General features: G+C 39.6%; 1 protein-coding gene across 10 annotated transcripts in view; it reads right to left on the reverse strand.

Moving 5' to 3' along the window:
• rapgef2b (Rap guanine nucleotide exchange factor 2b) overlaps positions 1-26049 on the reverse strand; it is a 389412-nt gene that overhangs the window by 86965 nt on the left and 276398 nt on the right. For all 10 annotated transcript variants that reach the window (XM_072584246.1, XM_072584244.1, XM_072584245.1 and 7 more), the window contains 8 exons: positions 22285-22421; positions 17616-17774; positions 16123-16275; positions 15815-15979; positions 13060-13167; positions 12744-12947; positions 9946-10054; positions 6775-7018 (listed from right to left, as the gene is read on the reverse strand). In XM_072584246.1, coding sequence (XP_072440347.1) covers positions 6775-7018; positions 9946-10054; positions 12744-12947; positions 13060-13167; positions 15815-15979; positions 16123-16275; positions 17616-17774; positions 22285-22421 — 1279 coding nt within the window. The remainder of the gene's footprint in view (positions 1-6774; positions 7019-9945; positions 10055-12743; positions 12948-13059; positions 13168-15814; positions 15980-16122; positions 16276-17615; positions 17775-22284; positions 22422-26049) is intronic.

A 26049-nucleotide genomic window follows, 5' to 3' on the forward strand; every position in this document is an offset into this window, starting at 1 on the left:
CCATTCAACTCCATACTCCCTGTCACTTTAGCTTTCCCTTCCCCGACTCAGAAGTTTAAAGTCCTACTGACCACCCTATTTACCCTTTTCGCTAGATCACTGGTTCCAGATTGGTTTGAGGGAGACCATCCCAACAGTACAGATCCCCCGGTCCCAAAACTGATGCCAATACCACATGAAATGGAATCCTTCTTTCCCACAGCAATCTCTTTGCTGCATGTTTACTTCCCTAATTTTCTTATCCCTTTGCCATTTGGTATGTGGCTTGGGCAGTAATCCAGAGATTTTGATCCTTGAGGACCTGTACTTCAATTTCCTTCCTAGTGCTAGATAATCCCCAAATAGGTCCTCCACCCCAGCCTTGCCTATGCTGTTAGTCCCAATGTGGACCACAATAACTGGATCGTCCACCTCCCCTCCAGTCTCCTTTCAAGCCGGTCACAGATGTCCTGCACACTGGCACTGGGCAGGCAACATACCATGCAGGACTCCCTTTCTGGCTTGCATAGAATACTATCTGCCCCCCGATTATAGAATCCCCTATAACAACTACTTGTCTTTTTGCTCCCCACTCTCAAATTGCCCTCTGCACCATGGTGCTGTGGTCAGCTGGCTCATCCTGTCCACAGCCCTTTCCCTCAGCCACACAGGGAGCAAGAATCTCATACCTGTTAGACAAGGTCAAGGGCTGAGGCTCGTGCACTCCTGAACTCAGAATCCCCCTACTTGCCTCACTTATGGTCACATCCTGTTATCCCTGAACACTTACTAATTTTGACTTACTTAATCTACCTGATAGGAGATCCTTTTCGCTAGAACACCAACCTGATATTAGGTTGAAAAGAAGATCCCAACAACTGAGAACCAACAAAAACTGATGGCGTGAATGGAATACTGAGAAGTACTTTGGCATAAATACATGCTCAAATCTACCTCACCTGCAAGAAGGAAAGCAAGCTGGGATCTCCAAGACACTATAACTATGCCCATCTTAAGGAAAGAAGATCAGGCCAATTGCATTAACAGAGAGGAGTTTCCCTGCTGCCCACTAAAAGGAAAGGGACATTATAACGATTCTCAATCGTGTCCTCCCTATGACTGAAGAGTTCCTCCTGGAGTTACGCTGCAGATTACATCCATCAACATGATAGATAGATAGATTCCCTACAGTGTGGAAACAGGCCCTTTGGCCCAACAAATCCACACCCCCAACCCTCTGAAGAGTAACCCACCCAGACCCAATCTCCTATACTATATTCACCTAACACTATGGGCAATTTATTAGATCAGATTAGATTCCCTACAGTGCGGAAACAGGCCCTTCGGCTCAACAAATCCACACCAACCCTCTGAAGAGTAACCCACCCTGACCCATTCACCTATTCCCTGCTAATGCACCTATCACTATTGGCAATTTAGCATGACCAATTCACCTAACCCGCACATCTTTGGGCTTTGGGAGGAAACCGGAACATCCGGAGGGAACCCACACAGACACAGGGAGAATGTGCAAACTCCATGGAGACAGTCACCCAAGGCTGCCTCTGGCGCTGCGAGGCAACAGTGCTAGCCACTGAGCCGCCCCAAATTTAGCATGGCCAATTCACCTGACCTGCACATCTTTGGATTGTGGGAGGAAACCCACATGGACACAGGGAGAATGTGCAAACTCCATACAGACAGTTGCCCGAGGTGGGAATTGAACCTGGGTCCCAGGCCAAACCACTGAGCCACCGTGCTGCCCCAATGCAATGAATTTCCATCACCTCCTATTTTTCCAGATTAAACTCAATCTGCCATTTCTCTGCCCAAATCTGCAATCTATATCCTGTGTATCCTTTGACAATTCTCTTCACTATCTGCAAGTGCACCAATTTTGGTGTTATCTGCAAACTTATTCATCAGATTACTTACATTTTCCTCCAAATCATTTGTATATATTACAAACAGCAAAAATCCCAGCACTAATCCCTATAGAACACCACTAGTTACTGATCTCTATTCCAAAAAGCTCCCTTCCACAGCTACTCTGTCTTTTATGACCAAGCCAGATCTGTATCTATCTAGCCAGCATACCCTGAATCCCATGAGACCCTACCTTTTGCACCAGCCTATCATGAGGTACCTTATCAAATGCATTACTAAAGTCCACGTAGACAATATCCACTGCCTTTCCCTCATCAATCATTCTTGTCACGTTCCTCAAAAACATGACTTTCCCTGCAAAAACTCATGCTGCCTATCACTAGTAAGTCCATTTGCTTCCAAGTATGAATAAATCCTATCTCTTGGTATCTTCTCCAACAGCTTCCCCATCACTGATATCAGGCTGACTGGCCTGAATTGCCTGGGTTATCTCAGTTTCCTTTCTTAAACACAGAAACGACATTGGTTATTCTCCAATCCTCTGGAACGTCACGAGGCCAAAGAGAGTAAAAAGACATCTGTTAGGCCACAGCTATTTTCTCCCTTCCCTCCCACATGGCCCTGAGGGCATGTCTACCTTAATGCATTTCAAGGCACCCAACACACTTCCTCTTCAGTATGTTGATCTGCCGAGAGTATTCAAGTACCTTTCCCTAACGTCAACATCCGTCATGAACTCTCTTTGGTAAATGCTGATATAAAGTACTCAATCATTTCCTCTGGCTCCAAGCATAGCCTGCTAACCTGCCTCCTTTATCCTTGCATGGGCCTACTCTTTCCCGAACTACCTTCTTGCTCCAAATAAATGTATGAAGTGTCTTGGATACTGGCCATAGAGACTTCAAGGTCTCCTTCAGCCCTCCTAATACTCCATTTAAGCTCCTTTCAACTTTCTCTATTTGAGTACTTCATCTATTTTTAGTTACCTATACCTTCCTTTTGTATGCTTCCTTTTGTTTCTGACTAAGCTGATAATTTCCCGTCATCCAAGGTTCCAAATCCTGCAATTCTTGTCCTTCATTTTAAGAGGAATATGCCTGTCCTGTCCTCTAATCAACTCATCTTTAAAAGACTCCAACATGTTAGCTGTGGATTTATCCTCAAACAGCCGATCCTAATTCACGTTCTCAGATTCTGCGTAATTCGGTTATAGTTGGACTTCCCCCAATTTAACACTTTCATCCAAGGTCCACTCTTGTCCTTATCCAGAAGTATCCAAAAATTAATTACAGAATTATGGTCACTAATCCCAAAATGTATCCCCACTGAAACTTCGATCATCTGGTCAGGCTCATTTCCCAATACCGAGGAACCTCAATTATCCGAACTACATGGGCAGGGAGTATTTTGTTCGGATAATCAAACATTCAGGATAACAGAGTTTCACCAAGCATCCAGACCTTGCAATCTTTTTCAGATAATCTATGTTCAGATGCTTGAGGTTTCTCTGTACCAGGTCCAGTATGGCCTCATTGTTAGCTAGTAGCAGTCTCCATTGACAGCTGTTCACCCACCCAGCCAGCTTGTTATCGACTCCTTTGTCTGTCCAACTGTTCTTCTCTCTCTGAAGGCTCCATCTCTATTTATCATAGTCTCTTTACCCCCCCTTTCCCCACCCCATCATCTGCACATAAACTAACATTTTCCATCAGTTCTAAGGAACGGTCATTGGACCTGAAATGTTAACCTTGGTTTCTCTTCAAAGATGCTGCCAGGTTTGCAGAGCTTTTCTAGCAACTTCTGTTTTTGTTTCCAGTATAACCCCCTCCTTCACTGGACTAGATACATACTGTTTTAAATACCCTCCCAGACACACCTAAAAAATTATTGCCCATCCAAACCCCCAGTACTAAGGAAGCCCCACTCAATATGGGGTGTGAAGTTAAAATCACCCACCACAACATCTTGCTACAATCTGACTACATATCTCTTCTTCCATCTCCCACTGGGAGGTCTGTAATACAATTCCAGCATTGTGATTGCACGCTTCTTAGTCCTGAGCTATACCCATAATGCCTTGCTCCAAGATCCCTCCACATTGTCCTCCCTGAACACAGCTATGATTTGCTCCCTAACCAGTGAAGTGACTCTCCCACCTCCTCCTTCCTCTTCTATCTCATCTGAAACATCAATACCTCGGAATGTTAAGCTGCCAATCCTGTCTCTCTTTCAACCGTGTCTCTGTGATAACAACAGCATAGTGGAGGTGATGGATGGGTTCAGTTATATGGAAAATTATGGACAAAGTTAAAGGGTTAGGGGTCAGCAGAATTTAGTAAAGTTTCCAGAAAATGTAATGGGACAGAGAGGACAGAAAGGCTCAGGAAATAGGTATAGGATGAGAGGGAAAAGATATAAAGAGGGCTTAAGGAAGGCTTTATAGGGATATGGGCCAAATGCTGGCAAATGGGATTAGTTAGGATATCTGGTCGGCATGGAGGAGTTGGACCGAAGGGTCTGTTTCTATGCCGTACATCTCTATGACGCTATGACAAGGGGACATCAAAGAGCAGGAAGCAGTCAATGAAGGCCAAGGGTGTTGCACTTAAATGCACACAGTATATGGAACAATGCCAATGAGCTGTAATGCAGATCGAAACTGGTGGGTACAATGTTGGCAGTATCACACAGACGTGGCAGCAAGGGAATCAGGGCTAGAAACTAAATATCCAAGGATTGTGTCCTGTTGAAAAGACAGGCAGGTAGGCAAAGAGGGCGTAGCTGCCTTGTGAGTAAGAAAGGAAATTAAATAGATAGCAAGACATGGTATACAATTGGAAAGTGTAAACCGTGAGGGTAGAGTTGAGGAACCAGAATGGAAAACAAAGACTCTGAAGGGAGTTATGTACAAGCCTTCCAGTCAGGGTGTTGGTCAGAAAATAAATCGGGAGATAAGAAAGACATGTAATAATTATGGGGTACTTCAATATGCAGTCATAATGGGAATATCAGATTCGGAGGGATTTTTCCTCATATTAGTCCTCGTGGTTTATCCTGGCTCCTTAGATCATGACCCATGGTTCTGGGCTCCTGTGTCATTGGGAACAACCATCTGCATTTATCTTGTATATCCTGTGAGAATTTTATAGGTTTCTATGAAATCTCCTAAACTTCAGTGAATATAGTCCAAACTAATCCAGACTTTCTTTATATGCTCTACTATCTCAGTTGCACTCCCTCCATAGCCAGAACATTCTTCATCAGATACTGAGACCAAAACTGTGTAGAATATTCTCATCAAGGTCCTGTACAATTATATTTCTTCTGTACTCAAATCTTCTCACTATGAAAGCCAATGTGCTATTTGCTTCTTCAACGCCTGTATGCTTACTTTCAGCAAGTGGTATATAAAGACACTAAGGTCTAATTGCACCTCTCAAAAATGTTTTGTTACAAAATAGAAAAATAAAGAAACAACATGCATATTTAAAATGAAAATCAGAACAATAACACACTTTGGAAATTCTAAGATAAGAAGAGGACGTGGGAGCTTGAGCTGTCAAGGTGTGGTGAGAGGGGAATGAAATGGGACTGAGGGTAGGAGATGCAACAGGAGGACGGCTAGAGGACTCCGAGCATGGAATTAGAAATAACATCTTGAAGTCAGGCAGTCATCCGAGCAATGCTAAACTGAAATTTACAACATTAAATGAATAAATCGTTACTATATTGTTAACCATGCTAAATGAAAACAACATTAACTGAATCAACTTCAAAGGGAACTTAACTGCAGTGAAATAATCAACCAAGCTGTGTGATGGACACTGAGGTCCCCTAACTGGAGTATATTCCATTCTCTTACTATGCTTGTTGCTTCTTCCATGTGGTGTTCAAGTGGAGGAGTCCTGATTCTTCCGCTCTAAGTAATCAGTAACAGATTTCTTTTGTCTTTCATTTCTCTTGATTACTTTAATGCCATGAGATTACAAGGAATTTGAGTCAATGTTGAGAACTTCCAGGACAGTGGAAGCTTCAGGCACTCCTGAATGTGTAGTCCTGTACCACCTCTGCAACTGGTTGGCCTGTATTGAATCACATTTAACAGCAGATTTTTTTGCTTTGAATATTGCAAGCTTAGATTGGATGAGTACAGTTTGTACTCTGCCTATTATAAAGGAACAAAGGAGTTATGTGAATGGTACCGCTCAGAAATGGATGTCATTATCAGTCCAAAGAGATGTTCTGCCTACCACGCAACTGAGCAACATAATGTATGAATTTTAAAAGGCGATGTTTTGCCAGGAATATAAGTTATACTTTCCACTGAATGGCTGGTCAAACCAAACTGCATGTTGTTCGTAATAAGCTGCGTATAGATTGTACCGACCAGTCAGTGCTTGTAAAATCTAAAACATAATGATTGCTGTTTGATATGATTTTGCAATTGGGTAGCACTTGCTGAACGATTACACAACTCACCAACTTATAATAATCAAAGAAGCTCAAAAATGACACATTTACACTTAGATTAATAAGCAGGTGCCCATTCACTGAAAACAAAACGAATATGTTCAAGATCTGTCCTTTTCTGGATTACCCCGGAGTTTAGGGAGCCTATAATTTTCCTTTTTTTCTCCATGGTAATAATGCAGCTAATCAGAATCAACTTGCCAGTCAATCAGCACTCCTTTCTCCTGCAGAATAATTTGGCATTATTATGTTTATTGTGATGAGTACAAGATGAAAACCTTCAACAATGTGTCTCTTTCCAGCAACTTATGCGATCTATTGTTTACTAACTTGTGGAACAGATTGTTTTAGTATTGTCATTATGTTGCCTTACCTTATTGTCAAACATATTTCTGAAAAAATTTTCAATGAAATTTACAAGTAAAGGCCTCCACTTACTTGTAAGGTTTTTGTGGAAGAATGCTGATTCTAGTTTTGCCCAATATTTTCTTCAGTTTATTTCGTCCAGTCACTGTGTTTGCCTTTGCTTTCTTACTTGCTTTATCTAAACCAATCACTTGTTCAACATCTACTGCCAGGTCAGGAATGGAGTAACGGCTTCCTTTCTTGTCACCAATTTTTGGTAAGTGTGGAGCACCATTTCTCTTTTCTTCTGCGAGCCTCGACAGAAGTTCTTTAAATACTGTGGGAGAGGTATAAACTTTAGTCAGAGTTTTCTGATCACTAGTCAATTCTTTGACTTTTTGATAAAGGAGGACTATAACAGTAATTAATTATTCTCCATAATGTTGCACTCGGCATAAAGCACTGATTCCCAAATTGTAGGTTGACAACCTTGATTGAGGTCAGAGAAAAGTGAATGGGGCCACAAGTTCCCCTTTCACTGAGGCTACACCATGCACTGGCACTGATATCCAGGCATCACAGAGACTTAGACCATAAGACATAGAGCAGAAATTAGGCCATTCAGCCCATCAAGTCTGCTCTGCCATTCAACCATGGCTGGTAAATTTCTCAACCCCATTTTCCTGCTTTCTCCCTGTAACCCTTAATCCCCATGATACTCAATAACCTATCTATCTCAGTCTTAAATATACTCAATGACCTGGCCTCCACAGCCTTCTATGACAATGAATTCCATAGATTCACCACTCTCTGGCTGAAGAACTTTCTACTCATCTCTGTTCTGTAAGGTCTTCCCTTTACTCTAACGCTATGCCCTCGGGTCCTAGTCTCTCCTACCAATGGAAACATCTTCCCAACATCTACTCTGTCCAGGCCATTCTTTATGTTTCAATTAGATGCCCTACCCTATCCTTCTAAACTCCATTAAGTATAAACTCAGAGTCCTCAAACGTTCCTCATATGTTAAACTTTTCATTCCTGGAACCATTCTCAAGAACTTCCTTCGAACATGCTCCAGGGCCAGTACATCCTTCCTGAGATTATGGGGTCCAAACCTGGGCACAATACTCCAAATGTGGTCTGACCAGAGAGTTATAGAACCTCAGAAGAACATCCCTGCTTTTATATTCAAGACCTCAAAATAAATGCCATCAATGCATTTACCTTCCTGACTATAGGCTTAACCTGCAAGTTTACCTTGAGAGAATCCTGGACTAGATCTCCCAAGTCTCTTTGACCCCAGACTTCTGAATTTTCACCCCATTTGGAAAACAATCTATGCTTCTATTCTTCCTACCAAAGTGCATGACCTCACACTTTCCCACACTGTATTCCATCTGCCACTTCTTTGCTCACTCTCCTTCTGCAGCCTCACCACCTCCTCAATGCTACCTGTCTCTCTACCAAACTTCTCTTTCTCAGCTGGAACTATACAACGTTTTATTAGCACTGTCCATTTCCCTACCTGCAAAACATGCAGAAAAAGTCTCAGCTAACCATTGTACCCTGAGACTTACTTCATAGTCCGATACTATACCCTCCACCTGTAGTGATTTCTAAGCATAAACTGCCTTTGCCAAGATGGCAGGCAATTTGCAGTCTGATTGAACAGCTGAACTTTTCTGCGGAATTTCATCAATCTGAGCCTGTTGGTGAGATTCACGTTTTCATTCATTTTTAAACTTATTATTAGGAAGTTACCCTCCATTATCAGTCACATACATCATTCATGTTGCACGTTTGGTCCCTAGGAATTTATCCATGATTTTGTCTACATAATCCTTCGTCTACATAATCCTTTGTCTTTACTACTTTTGTCCTTATCCATTCTTTCAACTGCTAAAGTCATGCACTAATAGAAGACTTACAACAAGAACCTGACAGCATCCTCTGATACTTTTTGTAGGTTTCATACTTGAGATATCTGAAGCAAAGTTGTAACCTCACTTGCTGAGTTTAATGTTTATCATACACGACATGGAAGGAATACCTTTTGGTAACATATGGCTTTGTATATGTCTCTCCACGAGTAAATAAGGGAACTGAGGCCAATCCATTCCCACTTCTATAAGCACATTATTTATAGAGTTATACTGCACAGAGTTATACAGCATAAACATGCACCTCCAAAACCAAATATCATAGCTTTAAGTCCCTAGTAAACCCCCAATGCTCATTCCTGTTGCATCCAAATAAACATGATTAATCTACAATTAACAAGATAGCTCACCACCATTTTCCTTCTCAAGTGTAGTTAAACAACACAGATTACTATTTCCAGCAACTTCTCTAGAATGCATTAAAAAGTTAACCGAAATATCATCAGTAATGAATAGTTTTGTGGTGTAGACTTAGAGAAAGAGGAGATAGTGAAGACTGCAGATGCTAGAGAGTCAGAGTGGTTAAACAGTGGAGCTGGAAAAAATACAGCAGATCAAGCAGCATCAGAGAAGGGAAATCGATGTTTCATCAGGACTGCCAAACTCAAAACTGCTCAACAATCTTGACGTCATTTGTTATTGATGAATCACAACACAGCAATTGAAGTGGAACTGCTCAGAGTGTCTTAGAGTCATGAAGATGTACAGCATGGAAACAGATCCTTCAGTCCAACTCGTTCATGCCGATCAAATATCATAACCTAATTGAGTACCATTTGCCAGCACTTGGCCAATATCCCTCTAAACCCTTCCTATTCACACACCTACCCAGATGCCTTTTAAATGTAATTGTACCAGCCTCCACCATTTCCTCTGGCAGCTCATTTCATGCACGCACCACCCTCTGTGTGGAAAAAGCTGCCCCTTAGGTCCTTTTTAAATGCAACACATTTTGCTAAAAAAGCTTTGGTTTGAGAGCAGAAATGATTCAAGAGGAGTTGATAAATATTAAAAATATTCATCAACCTAAATATAAGAAATAAATATTGGACAAAAAAAAAACTCAATTTCGACATCTCATAGAACAAAACTAAAGGAAACAAGTCATCCATCCAGCCTGGGACAGTACATTTCGGACAGACCATGAAAATAATTTTTTATTCACATTATCTGGAATAATGCAGAATGTCACTTGATTAATTACTTCAGTCACCCATCTTTCTTTTATGTTTCTGAGAAGTACATCTAGTATGCAAACATATGTTAAAAAAAAACAAATCATGTATATTGGATCTATGAAATTTTCACTGTATAAAAGACCTACCAAACAAATTTGTTTTCACAGTGATAGACAAATGAGTATTGTTCCTAAGAATTTCCAAAGCTTTAGGCAGCTGAATATTCTCAAAGTTTTGTCCATTGACTTCCATTATCTGAAAAACAGGATAGCTTTTTTGTGTCATTCATACTAAATGTGCATTAAATATCAAAGCTGTGCCATATAAGTTCATACGAGTGACCTGCATTCTATTTTTTATTTTGGAGCTATAATTGGTTAATGAGAAAATCCTAAAAGCCAATTTAATTCTAAAAGTGGGCAAGTCATAGCTAACTATTTACTAGCATAAAGATCTTCATAGGTGAAGCTTACTCTTTCTTACTGAGAACTAAATTTGTCTAGTTGATAACTGAAAATGAAGAATCAATATCACATGGCTGGATACATGACTTATGTTTCAATTCACAATTTTTCATTTTTATCACTGAATTTGATTTATAGTACCATTTATGACTGCGATGCTTGTACTTACAAAAATATAATCTTCAACAATATAGATGCTCTAGAATTGGCAGATAAAATCAACGGTTACCAGATTTATTTCTTAAACGTAGAGACAGAGGCTAACTTTTGTCTAATGGCCCAAATCAGTCTAAATAGTTAAAAATTGGTATTAATGTTGCCAGATTAGGCTTGAGCAAATGACACTCAATGCATTAAAAGCTTTTGCCAATACATACCAATACAAAGGAATTAAGAAAACATCAGGGAAATTTGACAGAAAATGATACACCATATGAAACCAGGAGGCAAATGACAGCAGCAGCAATCAAACACATTTTAGTTGCTGCAAACTGGCGATGGCTCTGCACAAGAAGGGTTTCCTGATGTGTCACTCCACAGCATCCTCCCTAATTGTCCATTCTGCAGTGTACCTTTATGGCAGTCCATATAAGTTAATATCTGCACTTGACAGCCAATGATTGTTGTGGCAATCTTTTACTGCACAATAGAGCAGGTAGCTGCATATTTGGGTTAGCCTGCATTACTTTAATTGTCCTAGGGGAAGGGCAAAAAGAAAGTAGAAATGGCATAGACACATGACAATCTGAGTGCCAAAATGGGCACAAAACAGTATAATTTTTAAAAAAATAGTGATCTTCCATTGTCAGCAAACAAAAGGAGTCCCAAACTTTCTGGACCTTCAATTGTTAGTATATTCTTGGACATTTTCTGTATCATACATGAACTTTAAAGTGGCAACATGTGGTGCACAGGTCCCTACAGTCAGATATTGAAACATTTAAAAAATATATAATAGCCACCTCGAGAAACTTTTACCCTCTGTTCCTCATGGCATTGTAGACCTGGTTGTAGAAACATATTGGATGGTACAACAGAATGCAACTGTAGCAAACAAGAGATCAAATGCTCTAAATCTCAATATTTCTTAAGAGGACAGAGCAGTGTTTTAAATAAATTTTGGGTAAAAAAGGGGTGAAACAGATCTCTAGATATTTCAAAAAGATATTTTGGCAAATATTTTTAATTAACCTCGTCAGACATGTCATTGCACACCTCTGGAGTGGGCAGAACATTATCACTGTTTCACAAGGCACCCTTAGATTTTTTGTGTTCACTGATGTGAAAACCTCCACTGATTTTTAAAATTATTTTTACTTGTTTTCTTATTGAGTTTGGTTTTGAGCTGTGAACTGGGAATGGTTAGCGGAGAATGACTTGTGTGGTAAAAAGGAAAGATCAGATCAAACAGGCTTTGAGGCTTTGCCTGGAGGCTAATTGCAGGCTGAGTCTTGATTAAAAGGGTTCCAACAGAACTGCGATCCCAAGAGCAGCACTGTGTTTAAACACATAGAAATTGGCTATTAATGAGCTCAGTACCTGGGATTTGGTTCCAGCAAATGTGGAAGGGACCTTATGTTCGACCAAATGGCAGTTGTTGAATAGTAGCGGAGGCCTCGGAAAACATTCAGTCTATCAGGGTGGAATCAGAATTGAAGTTCTTTTTTGAACAGTATTTTAAGAGATAAATTTAACTGCTGACAAGACAGCATGAAAATTTGAAAGCTCCTAGCCTAATCTACCATACCCTCTTTTGGAAACCCAAAGAGCAAAAAAGTGGAGTTGGAAGGATTGCTGCCTTTGCCTGGCTGAACTAAGATGGTGACCCTGATTGCCAGTTATAGAAAAGAAACCAAGGAGTACACATCTATGTCCGTGGAACAAAGCATTGTGCATGCTACTTACATGGTCTAGCATGTTTTATTAATTTTTTTTATTTTAGCCTTTAATCATGTTTGTTCATCTGTCTTTTGTGTGAATGGGGACTGAACGCAAATGTTATAAATTTAAAGCACAGACCATTAATTAGAATACCTTGCTGTTTAACGTTCTCTCTGCTAAAGTTATTGTGCTTTTTTTAAAAAAGATACCAAACTGGTGTCTAGAAATTAATTACTCACCAAGTCTGGGAGTAGTTGTTCAAAAGTCTGGTTAGAAACCATTGGAGTGACTATTGAGCATAATCGATGGTGAATTTTACTATGTTGCGAATACAGAGGTAGAAAGGCTGAATTGTTTCAACTGCCAATGTCATTGCAATGATGCATATTACACTAACTTTGCTTCATCAATGCAAATGCAGAATTAAGCATTTAAAAGAGACAGCTCGAAAGAATAAGATCTAAGAAACCATCTAACGACAGAAGTGTAATGTGAAACGTTGTCACTTACTTTCTTTACAAATATATGCATCTATCTTTGATATTTTTGCAGGCACATTTTTTCCACAAAAAAATAGCTTAAGAGAAAGAAACACAAACCTGATCACCACGTTTCAACCCCGTTTCAGTAGCTTTACTACTGGGCTCTATGCTGTCTATGAAAATCCCAAAACCTTTTTCAGTGCCTCCCAAAAGGATAAATGGCAAAGGAGCTTCCCGTGATGGCTTCATTAGAGTTACTAGTCGCCGCTTGGCCTTAGCTGCGCAAGCAATGTTCAACAATCGAAGGTGACCGCCCATTTTCTGCACAATACAAAAAAGTATAATCTACAAACTGGAAACCAACTTCACTTATTTTCAAGATTTGTTTGAGACTAGTTTAAGACCAATCAAGTTATTTAATTAGATAACTTACCTCTCGCTCCAAATTGTTTTCAAATTCTTCTAGAAATATGGTCATTGCAGAATTTCCTTCAAAATCATTGAAGTGATTGTTCACCCACAGTAATACTACCCGTGTAACCTGTAAAGTATTCAAAGAAGTTTACTCTCCCGCTATTAAAGGCACGGCATGTTTCATGTATGCAACACATGCTGATTTAACATCAATTTAGAGAACTCAGAATTTGCAGATGAAGCTTGATTGTTTCTAGTAATGTATCATTTATACCTACTCGAAATTTATTCTTTGAAACTTAATGAAATTCACCAAAGATCCTTAAACAGAACTTCCAAACCCATATTTACCTAGAAGGACAAGTGTAGCAGATACATGGGAACTGCCCAACCTGCAATTTCCCCTCCAAACCACTCACTATCCCGACTTGGAAATACTTCACTGTCATTGACTCAAGATTCTGGAATTCCCTCCCTAATAGCATTGTGGGTCAACTCACAACTCTTTTAATTGGAGGTTAGGTTTTAATGAATAAAGTTACAAGTCAATTTACAACAGTTGATGGCAGAACGGTTCGGTTATTTGGAAGTGATTTATTTGTATGCGTGAAATAATGCATTCACTTCAAATTACAGGAACCAAAAGTAGTTAGATTTTAAAATTCTCAAAACACTTCAGTTTACTTGTACAATAATCATGTGTTTCACAGTCTGTTGAAGCATATAGACCATTTAAAAATTTTGCAACATTCTGCCAAATGTCTTCAGATAGGGATGTCTTCAGAAAGAGTGAAATATGGGGAGACGGTCGCCTAATGTTGATTGCTAGACTATTAATCCAGAAATTCGGCTAATGTTCTGGGAACCCAGGTTTGAATCTCGCCACAGATGGGAGAAACTTGAAATCAGTTTAAAAAAATCTGAAAGTACTTAGTGAAGACCATGAAACCATTAATTGTTGGAAAACCCATTTGGCTGACTCATGTTCTTCAGGGAAGTAAATCCGCCATCCTCATTCACAGACCAACAGCAATGTTGACCACTGAAATGGCTTAGCAAATCACTCAGTTGTATCAACTGCTATGAAATCCACTCTCCTCTTGCCTGGATAAGTGCACCTCCAATAACATTCAAGAAGCTTGACACTATTTGTGACAATTACTGGATTAGTGGTGCTGGAAGAGCACAGCAGTTCAGGCAGCATCCAACGAGCAGCGAAATCGACGTTTCGGGCAAAAGCCCTTCATCAGGAATAAAGGCAGTGAGCCTGAAGCGTGGAGAGATATTTGTGACAAAGCAGCCGTTTGATTGATATCACATCCACAAACATCCATTTCCTCTACCACCAACGCTCAGTAGCTGCAGTACTATCTACAAGATGCACTGCAGAAATTCACCAAAGATCCTTAAACAGAACTTCCAAACCCATATTTACCTAGAAGGACAAGTGTAGCAGATACATGGGAACTGCCCAACCTGCAATTTCCCCTCCAAACCACTCACTATCCCGACTTGGAAATACTTCACTGTCATTGACTCAAGATTCTGGAATTCCCTCCCGATTAGCATTGTGGGTCAACTCACAGCACATAAACTACAACAGTTCAAGGCGGCAGCTCAACACTACCTTCTCAGGGATAACTATGGATGGGTAATAAATGCTGACTTGCCAGGTCCCACAAGTGAATTAAAAAAACTTGTAACATAATTTTAAAATTAGTTATGCTGGGCCATTAAGTTTCAATCATATTACTGCAAGTCTGGAGTCACACGTAGACGCACTTCGTAATGATGTCAGATTTCCTCCCCTGAAGAGCAGTATAGTATCAGAAGGGTTTTACAACAGTGCAGAGCTTCATGATGAATGTGATTAGCATCTCATTCTGGATTTATGAACTAAATATACCCTTGAATACATATCACTGGTGCATAAGTCCAGGCCACCAGATTACCAGCCCATTAACATTACCACTATGCTACTGTCCAGCACTGCAACATTTGTAAGGACAAGAAAAATGAAGGTGAGAGAAAGACAGGTTTGTAAAATTCCTGAAAATTGCTGCCAAATGACTGATAAAATTAATTGATCGACACCAATTCAGAATAAAAGCTAACAAGTTACACATAGGCAGACTATAAAAGCTGTGTCAAATGAATAACAGTTCAAGTCAAATAAACAGTATGTGGACTTCTTTGCCACCAAACAATATCCAAAGCATATTATCAATGAACATAATTACAAATCAATCTTTCTACTCAAATTACTTTGCATTTATGTTGAGCATGCAAAGATACCTGAATCACAAGTTCCCAAGTTCAAGTTCCACCTCAGGGCTTGAACACAAAAGTCAAGGCTGACAGTTCAGGGCAGTACCAAGGGAGCACTCTACTGTTTGCAGTATCATTCTTTACACAAAATGCTGAACTGAGGCCCCATTTACCTGCTTGCGTGGATGAAAAAGGCCTAATAACACTGTTTTAAGGAAGAGCTATCCCTGTGTTTTGGCCAACGTTTAAGCATTTATCAACAGATTATCTGGCCATTATCTGTTTGTGGGAGCTTGTTGAATGTAAATTAGTAACCATATTTCCTGCAGTACAATAATGACAGCATTTCAGAAAGTAGTTGACTGACTAGGAGATATGCAGTGGTTGTGAAAAATGCAAGCCCTTCTTGTTATTAATCATTGGCAAAGGAAAGAAATGTATCAGCTAAAGCAAGTTACTTATTATTACAGACCTAAAAGTCATATCATGCATTTTTTTTTGGCTACCTTGTCCCTGAGACTTGGGTCATTAAACCACTCCAGCAATTTCTTCCCAACTTCCATTGGGCTTGATAAGAAGGTCCTGTATGTTAATAAAAAATCTTCTATGTATGTGGGATCCACCACTGAATGCTCTTCCACTAGATGCATTGTTAACCGTTCAGCCGTTCCCTAATACAATGCAGATAGAACAGATAGTTAGATACATGCTAAATAGAACTGTAAAATTAGCTTTTAGATACAACATACAGAATAGACACTTTTTTCTGATGTATTTAAAACATTTCTTTACAATCTTCTTTGGTTATAATTACCTTTATGACAATATGCCCTTTCCTGGTTCCAGTGCGATCTAATTCTCGATGTTCTTTTACCATAACAATCTCCCCCTCCTCCTCAACTTTCTGCATATTCTTTTCCACCTGGTTGAGGATTCGACAATAGTCTTGCTGGGCTATGCACACAAACTGCCACAGATCACAGAAAATGTTACAATATTAGATAAACTTACACATGCAGGAATGCTATTTATACCTATGTACATAGGTTAAGAGGTAATATCAGGACTAATTTAAGTTAGTACAGCCATTGTTAGTTTCTGCTAAACCTCATTTGCAGCTAGCACATCTGAACTGAATAATCAAAACAAAAAATTTACTATATGTTAGGAATTTGCTTCAATGTTCATACTCTAGTTTACAGATTAGACTTGTTTTACAAATACAGCACAGAATTATTCAGGATTCTCATGGGGAAAATAGGGGGGAAGCTATGAAAACACAGCATAATGGAATCACTCAAGTGAATTCTTGCACAATCTCCCGATTTTGACAATGGTTAGTGTACCCCATCCATAATATTTGAAAGTTCTTGTCACAAAATGTCCTTAAAAAAGGTAAAAATTATATTTGTCCTAAGTGCTAATAGGATTGATTTAAAGAAATCACATGTAAAATGCCACATGAAATTACAGAATACTACAAGCAACATCTTGACATGCAGAAACAACTTGATTTTAAAATAGTTTTGAATTTCTTTTTCAAAAAAGCGAGGGCAGAGTGGCTCAGTGGTTAATACTGCTGCCTTAAAGCGCCAGGGACCTGGGTTCAATTTCAGCCTCAAGAGAATGTCTGTGTGGAATCTGCACATTTGGCCTATATCTGTGTAGATTTCCTCACACTTTCCAAAGATGTTCAGACTAGATGGGATTGGCCGTGCTAAATTGCCGATAGTGTCCAAGGATGTGCAGGCTAGGTAGATTAGCCATGCGAAATGCAGGGTTACAGGAAAGAAGGGTGGGTTCAAGTGCGATGCTCTTTGGAGGGGTGGTGCCAACTCGATGGGTCAAATGGCCTGTTTCCACATTGCAGGGATACTAAGAAAAGATCTTTAATGCTAAAATTATTAATCTAAAAATAAAAGATGCATTCCATAAAAATGTTTTTTAGCATAACACTTGATAACATCTACATTTTTCCTACTAAAAATTCAATTTGTCTCAAAAATTATATACCTCATACAACACAGATGGAATTACTTCCTGTGCAACAAAGGATTACCTATATATTCAGTGGCAAAGTACAGTCTGTTGAAACCACACTGGCTGGAAACATCATTACAACTTGCTGGGCTTACAGTTAACAGAAATTACTGCAGGAATCAGTGGAATAATACTTTCATTTTTACTTAGGTGCAGAATCTAATTAGTTCAAAATTTTCTTTTACTACTTAATGCAGAACTTAAAACTCCAACTGAATTTCTCCAAATGAGAAATCAGATAATAATGATTAAAATGAACTCAATTACCTGGCAGTCATCAGCCTTTGTTTTCATCACTCCCTTCATGTATTCCTTCTCCAGCGTAGGAGACACACCAAAGCTATTGCCCATGCATAGGATTTCCAGCCTTCCATCTGAATATGTGACTTCTACAGAACCATTTAAAATGACTGACCAAGAGTCAAGCTAGTACAAGAGAAGTTAAATTATTGAAAATATTTATATTAATAAATTCTGCTAACATAAAAAAAATTCAGATCATTCATTCTTTTAACATTGCAGTTTTGTGATGTCAATTCATTCTCTCTACTGAAAACTGAATTGGTTTTAAAAACATTTTTATATTTCAGAATGAGTGATTTACTCTTTTAGCTTTAGAATAATGACACAGGCAATGACAAACAACAGTAATCAAAATCACAGTGGAAAATACCATTAGTCTTATGATGTAGTTAACAAATTACTCTACACTAACAATTTTTGGTTTAAGATACACATTGTAGAACAAAGCATATATTGCGACTAACAAATAAGGAAACTCCAATTATTTGACCCAAAAAATCACATGACATGCCAAACTTCTAAAAGCTATTCTGGAATTTAGACTTTGTAGTGTTTTATGGTATTTGCCATCTCTACCAGTTTGTGGTTAATTTTAAGGGTATTTAAGGTATTTATTACTAAAATCTTCACTGTTTTTGCCTTATTTTGGCCCTAACTAGTGATTAGTGATAGAGGATATACCATTGTATAGAATCTCTAGAGTTCTTAGAAAGCAAGATGGTCATATTTATTTGAACCTTGGGAGCTGGTACACATACATTCACTACCTTCAGATTAAAATCAGTGGCGACAAGCAAGGGACACACTACATTTACAAGTTAAAGAGAGTGCATTCTGATAAAAGTATGAAATATTGAAACCATGTGCATTTGTGAAGTCAAACCTGAGAAAAGGTAATGGTAAATAGGAAGGTATGGTAAACAATTATTGTCCATGGTACACTGGACTGCACACATTCTGTGGTTGGATTTTATTTTATTTGTTTTCATTTTATTGCATGTTAGCAGCAAACATAATTACATTTGGTCAGGATAATTATTAAGACCTTAGGGAGCTTGAACAGGTAAACTGCTCCCTCTGAAACCACAGTAGAACTCCTTGCTTCCATTGTGGTAGCCAAGTCCCATCTACAATGTGAAGACATCCTCCATTATGTCATGTGGCACTATCACCATGCTAATAGGAGAAATTTCAAATAAATCTAGTGAATCAGGATTGGACATCCACGGAGTACTGTGGGCCATCTATAACTGTCAGATTGTTCTCGTGTCCCCAGTATGCCATTAGCATCAATCCACGGGACTGGTATAAATAAAAAGAGTGTATGCCAGAAGCAGCACTATTTATTCCCAAAAATGAAACCTTAACTTGTACACCTACTACAAAGCAAAGCAGTAAGTGATCAGACAGATCTAATTTCTGCAGCCCCGACGCATCAAGTACAGATTATTAAATAACACGAAGAGGCTATACAAATACCTCCATTTTCAATGATTGCAGAACACATCACATCAGTGCAAAACATATGGATAAAATATTTATAACAATCTTCAGCCAGAAATGCCAAATGCATAATCTATCTCGGGCCTCCTCCAGCAGCCCCAGCATCCAAGGAACCAGTTTTCAGCCAATTTGACTTACTCCATCAAGAAATGGCTGGAGGCATTGGATACTGAAAGGGCTATGGGCCCAGACGACATTCTAGCAATACCACCAGTGGACTAAAATTTGCCGCATCCCTAGCCAAAACTAACACTGGCATCTACCAGACATTGTGGACAACTGCCTAGATATGTCCTGCACCCAAGAAAGCAGGATAAATCCAACCCGATCAATTTCTGCCTCATCAGTCTACTCTTGATCATCAGTAACGTTAGCAATAACAGTCCTCTCACTCTCAGTTTAGGTTCCATCAGAGCCAGTCAGCTCTTGACTTTATATAGTCTTGTTGTAAACATGAACAAAAGAGCTTAATTCAATTTGCTGTCACATGTACTTAGGTATAGTGAAACGTTTTGTTTTGCAGGCAGATCATAGCAAAAAAGGAAAATTCCAGGGGTGAGGTGACAGTGACTGCCCTGGACATTGAAGCTGCATTTCCCCAATAGTGGCATTAAGGAGCCAATAGAAAAATAGACAGTTGTGGTTATTGGCGATCAATACTCTCAGCTCCAATACAGATATTCAGCAGGAGTTCCTCAGGGTAGTGTCCGAGGCACAACTGCCTTCAGCTGCTTCATGTGTCACAACTCACTTGGGACACTGCATTGATTCTCATGTCTCACTGCCCCAGAATCACCACAAAAGTTAATGATGGAATCAAGGCAAACAAAGTCCCCAATTTACCTGCCTGATGGAATCAAGTTAACAGCAATATGTACTGCGTACAAGATGCGCTGCAGAAATTCATCAAAGATTTGCAGACAGCACCTTCCAAACCCACAACCACTTCCATTTAGAAAGTCAATAGCAGCAGATATATGGGAACACCTTTACTTTCAAGTTCCCCTCCAAGCCAATCACTATCCTGACTTGGAAATAGATTGCCATTCCTTCACTGTTGCTGAGTCAAAATCTTGGAATCCGCAACCTAATGGCACTGTGGGTGAACCTACAGCAGGTTGACTTCAGCAATTCAAGGCAGCAGTTCACCATTACCTTCTCAAGGGCAACTAGGAATGGGCAATAAATGTTGGCCAACTAGCAATCTCACAAAATGAATAAATAAGGAGGAAAAAAAATCATTTCCTCAAGAACTATTAGGGTTAGGCAATAAGCATGGACCCAGACAGCAACAGCTACACAAATGGGAAAATAACCCTCAACATTGTGCTGAATTCTGCCCTCAAATATATTTTTTTAAATGGAAGCATTGGTGTCCCTTGCCAAAATTGACAGGGGAAAACTGTCCAGACTGAGGACCTTTACTCCAGGAAAGACCAGGCTTAGCAATTGAGCTGGTAAAGATCTTTTGAAGGGGTTGATAGGTTGGCACATGAGAAAAATACACTCACAAGGAAGATGGATTTCGATAAAGCCATAACTTAAAAATATTAAAACAATTTTAAAGTCCAAAGGCTTGTCTCAACCCATGAAGACCATCCTTTGAACTGACTGTCCTATTTCTGTGCTACAAATTTCCCTGTGATTCTATTATATGGGATACACTTGACATTGTTAATGCTACTGCGCTGACCAAGGAGGGACACAATTTAGGAAATATAAGCTCTAGATTGCCTTTGCATGCATCAAAACTCAACTGCTCAGTTATACATATACATACATACACACACACACACCGGTTTGACAGTAATTTGACAATTGCTCTGAAAGGTTACTTGTTCCTTCATGATAGGTAATAATTTACTCAAACAGCATCGTATTTTGAACAGTCAGAACAGCACATTAAGTTTATCCTGCATGCTCTTATACCATGCATTACCCAAAAACCAGAATCAGGCTCCCAACAGAGGTGTATGAAAAGCTGTAATCTGCTCAATCCAGCTACTATGTACTGATAGTTCCAATGGTCTGTGCAGGTTCCACACTATATTAGAAATTCTTAGAAAAATATGCATACATTGTTAAATGAAAACAAAGTGCTACATGAACTCAGTACACTTGGTAGCATCTGTGGAGAAAGCAACAGAGCTATTGCTTCAAGTTCAAAATGACCCTCATCATTGCACTTGAAACAATAACTCTGTTTCCCTTAACACAGATGCTACTAGACCTGAATTTCTTCAGCACATCCTATTTTTATTCCAGATTGCCGGCATCTGCAGTATTTTAATATGTATATGTGATTGATGGTATTAGTAACTTTATCACTAAAAGTGTCCTTAAACAGGGTCAGCATAAAACATGTTTTATTACTTTAACGTTTGCTCTCTTAAGAATTTTGGATATTCAGTCTCATTGTTTGTACAATAATACACAATACCAAAACTAAACAGATAGCATGTAAATTAACCAACAAATTGTTCAAAAGAATTGTTGATCCAGTGCTTTGGATAATGTGAAACAAATATAGGTATAAGATGAAATCTACTGTTATGATAACTTTATTCTGTTCCTGTTTGACTTTTAGCAGAGGCATTGCCATAACAAAATACTTGTAATGGTCAGTAGTTTAATCACCTTCTTATTCAATGATTAGTGATAGATCTTCAGTTTAAAAACAAATTGCTTGCTTAGAATAGAAAACAACTTTCAAATCATGAGGTCTCGCAGTTAGAAGGCAAGCTTTAGAAATTATTGTTCCCCCACCCCCACTCCCCTGAAATAAACAAATGTTTAGTTCCCATCTAATACATTTGCTAACTACTCGTGTGAGGTCTGCAGTAGTTTTCTATCAAAATAATTCAACATTTTCCATTTATCCAGAATGTTCTGCAACTCTAAATTTACAGTGGCCAAATTCACAAAATACTAGTTGGGCCAAGAAAAAGCGAGTTAAGTTTGAAAGCTACAAAATAAATATATTCAATTGATCTTCAGGTAATTTTCCATAATACTAATCTTCATAAATTAGCTTAGAATCTCAATTTAAAAATTTATTAGTACATACCACCTCACATTTTCTGTTCTTATGTGAGCAATCAAAATTCAATAAACTGATTAAAATACAAACCTCTTCACCATCATTGAGTACTATCGTGCCTGCCCGCTCCACTACAGCAAACACCATCACAGCACATAGTTCTCTTCTGACTGACATGGTCATGTTCGCAAAAGCTGGCAGTTGATGCATGAATTCCAACAATTGTTCTGCATGGGAAAAACAAAAACACGAAGTAGAATTCTAGAAACAGGAAACCTTCAGCAAATATTTGGATAGCTCAACGTATACACACCTTCCAGGAATCAGCTCACACACTTTGACCTTCTTAAACATCCCAGGACAACAATATAATACAAATTCTCTGCTCCAGAGTACCAAGATATCATGAACTGTTCATAAATAATAACATTTCTGTCTTCTTAAAACATTGACATTGGAAATTTGAAAAAAAGTTGAAAATTCTTAGTGGGTCAGGCTATGAAGTACCGAACTAAATGAGTTTACATTGAGCTTCACTGAAACATTCTAGTGCACGGAAGACTAAAAAAATGTCAGAGGGTTAAGAATTAAAAAGTGATAGGCAGCTGGAAGCTGAAAGTCACATACTTTTGATTAGTTAAGCCAATGTGAGCTTTGCTGACACAATCACTTATTGTCAATTACCATATGACCATGAAAAGGTTGAGAGAGTCTTTCTTGATCTGTAGCAATCTGTATGAATGCACATGTATGGTCAGATTTGATTTTTTCTGTACCAGCTTCAGACAGATTTTAAAAAATTGATTCATAGAATCAAAATAAAAATTTCTATGTCGATATACAGAGTCAGAGTAGCCAAAGTAAATGTTATCCTTCAATGCAGAAGCATGGAAAATTATCACTCCGCATACTGGAGGCATGATTAGAGTGGAGTGGAGCAGCATAACTGAGGCTCAGATTAGAGCAGAGTAAAGCAAGATAATAGAGTTTGGGATGAGAGTGGTCACCCAGGATCTTAAGATTGTACAGGCAGAGGAGGAAAGGGTGACTTCCAGGCAGTCAAGGAAGTTAGTAGCATTTGAGTTTGTTCCACCATTTGATAAAGACAAAGACTAATCTTGCTGTGGTCTCAGCTCCGCAGTCCTTGTTTGGGCCCACAACCTTTGAATCCTTTCCCTATCAAAATCTAACGGTGCTTTGAATATACTGCAAAACACTGTCTCCTAGGGCAGCAAAGGGGACTTCTGCTGGCAACCAGGCCCAAGGCGGGGGCATTTGACAAGGAGAAGCCAAAAGTTGAACACTTTTTCTTTATTCAAAGTTTGGTAGAAGATTTGTAGCTCGGGTGCTCGTTGTTGTGGTGATGTTCGCCGAGCTGGGAATTTGTCTTGCAAACGTTTCGTCCCCTGTCTAGGTGACATCCTCAGTGCTTGGGAGCCTCCTGTGAAGCCTGTGAGCCTCCTGTGAACGTTTGCAAGACAAATTCCCAGCTCGGCGCTCACAACCACAACAACGAGCACCCGAGCTACAAATCTTCTCCCAAACTTTGAACACCTACGGGCGAGAGACGCTAAGACAAGCTAGGAAATGGGAATCCTATGCCAACCGCCTAAGTGCCACATACGAACAACTCCGGTTCCTGCATGAATGCCGAAAGAAGGCTTCACAGGAGGCTCCCAAGCACTGAGGATGTCACCTAGACAGGGGACGAAACGTTTGCAAGACAAATTCCCAGCTCGGCGAACACAACCACAACAACTTTTTCTTTATTTCTCTGCCTTTATATTCTATGTTTTGGTTTCTTTTCCTATATTCTAAGATGATTCTGCAGAGTGACAACACTATATAACACTTTTTGCTGTATTTTGAAATAAAATATATGCACAAATAAATAAATCAAATCAGATCAGATCAAATCAAAGCATTCAATCCAGTTAGATCATTTATCAGTGATCATTTGTCACTTTTCAATGATCATCCAGGAAGGCAGAAAAAAAAACAAGCTTCTCATCACTACTAACCATTCAACTACACACTCCTGCCTTCTTCACCCTAATTACCAAATATTAATGTGAATTTTTTTTTAACAAAAATTAAGATAATCTATTCAGTTGCTCTGCTACTTTCCCTGTTTCCCTCAGCTCATCAGCCTCACATTCTCTCCGGTACTGCCCATTATCCTAATCCTAACTTCAGATCTCTTCCTTTCTTCTACCTTACCTCTCTTCATGTTCTCAAGCTAAGGTTATTAACTAATGAAACCTCTTGTTCTGGACTCTGGTTTCCACTAAACGAGTACGCAAACATTCCCCTGCGCGGCGCTGCTCCACCCCACCCCTCCTCCCGCCACCCCACACACACACACCCATATTAGCTGATAATAGTGGTTCCCTCTTCTCAGGTTTGTCCTTTTTACAATTAAATTTACTTCCTTCGCCACTCAAAAGCTAACCTCTTTAAAATTTGCCAGCCCATCTTACATCACTTCCATTCCTCAGTAAAATCCGTGAAATGAATCTACTAGTTATGTAATAAATCTTCTCAAATGAGAAGCAATAATGCATTCAAGGACATCACAGAAGAAAGGATAATTTAAGATGAGGTGGTAGGTTTCAACAATGTCAGCTTTTGAGTGGAGACGCCAGCAGATTGATGACACCAAGAAGAACTTGCATTATCAGTAATATTGAAGTTGTACGTTGGTTTGCTGAGCCAGCTGATTTTTTGACAAGCATTTAGTCTCCCAACAGGGTGACATCTTCAGTGCTGTGTAGCATTTAGATGAAGCACTGCTGTTGCGATCTACCAAGAACTGTTACTGTCAGAGGATGGAAACGGAATGGCAAGCAGTGCAAGGAACCCCTCTGGCCGTTCCCCTCAAAAACAAGTACACCATTTTGAATACTGTTGGGGGGGTGGGGTTTGAACTTACCAGGGGTAAGCCATGGGGTACAGGTCTCTGGCACAGAATCTGTCCCTGTCTCTGTTCCCTCTTGTCAGAAGGGAAGCAGAGAGATGAAGCAGAGCATTTGGCACTGGGGACTCCATAGTTTGGGGGAAAGATAAGAGGTTCTGTGGGAACAAGAGAGACTCACAGTTGGTGTGCTGCCTCCTAGGTGCAAGGGTTCATGATGTCTCTAATCGTGTTTGCGGGATCCTTGAAGGGGAGGAGGAGCAGCCACAACTCGTGGTCCACATAGGTACTAACAACTTATGTACGAAAACAGATGGGGATTTAAGGCAGACATTCAGGGGGGGGGGGGGGGGGGGGGTAGGGTGGAAGCTTAGTGCTAGAACACTAACAGAGTTATCATCTCTAGTTTGTCGCCTGAGCCACGTGCTAGCAAGGTGAGGAAGAGGGAGAGAGAGGAGTTGAACACGTGGCTACAGGGATGCTGCAGGGAGGGTGAGTTTCAGATACCTGGATAACTGGGGCTCATTCTGGGGTAGATGGGACCTCCACAAACAGTATGGTCTTCACCTGAACCAGAGAGGATCCAACATCCTTTTTGGGTTTTTTTTTATTCAGGAGGGTTTAAACTAATTCAGCAGGGGGATGGGAACCTAAATTGTAGTTCCAGTGTCCAGGACGTTGAGAGTAATGAGGTCAGAAATATGCTTAAGGACACAAGTGCAAGCAGGAAGGGGGTTTGAAATGTTTTTACTTCAACACCAGGAGCACCTGGAATAAGGTGGGTGAACTTGGGACTGGGACTTCGATGTTGTGCCCATTTTGGAGACACGGATAGAGCAGGGACAGGAATGGTTGTTGCAGGTTCTGGGATTTAAATGTTTCAGTAAGATCAGAGAAGATGATAAAAGGAGGGAGGCGTGGCATTGGTAGTAGAAAGGACG

This window comes from Chiloscyllium punctatum, chromosome 14, assembly GCF_047496795.1.
Source record: "Chiloscyllium punctatum isolate Juve2018m chromosome 14, sChiPun1.3, whole genome shotgun sequence".
Lineage (NCBI taxonomy): Eukaryota > Metazoa > Chordata > Chondrichthyes > Orectolobiformes > Hemiscylliidae > Chiloscyllium > Chiloscyllium punctatum.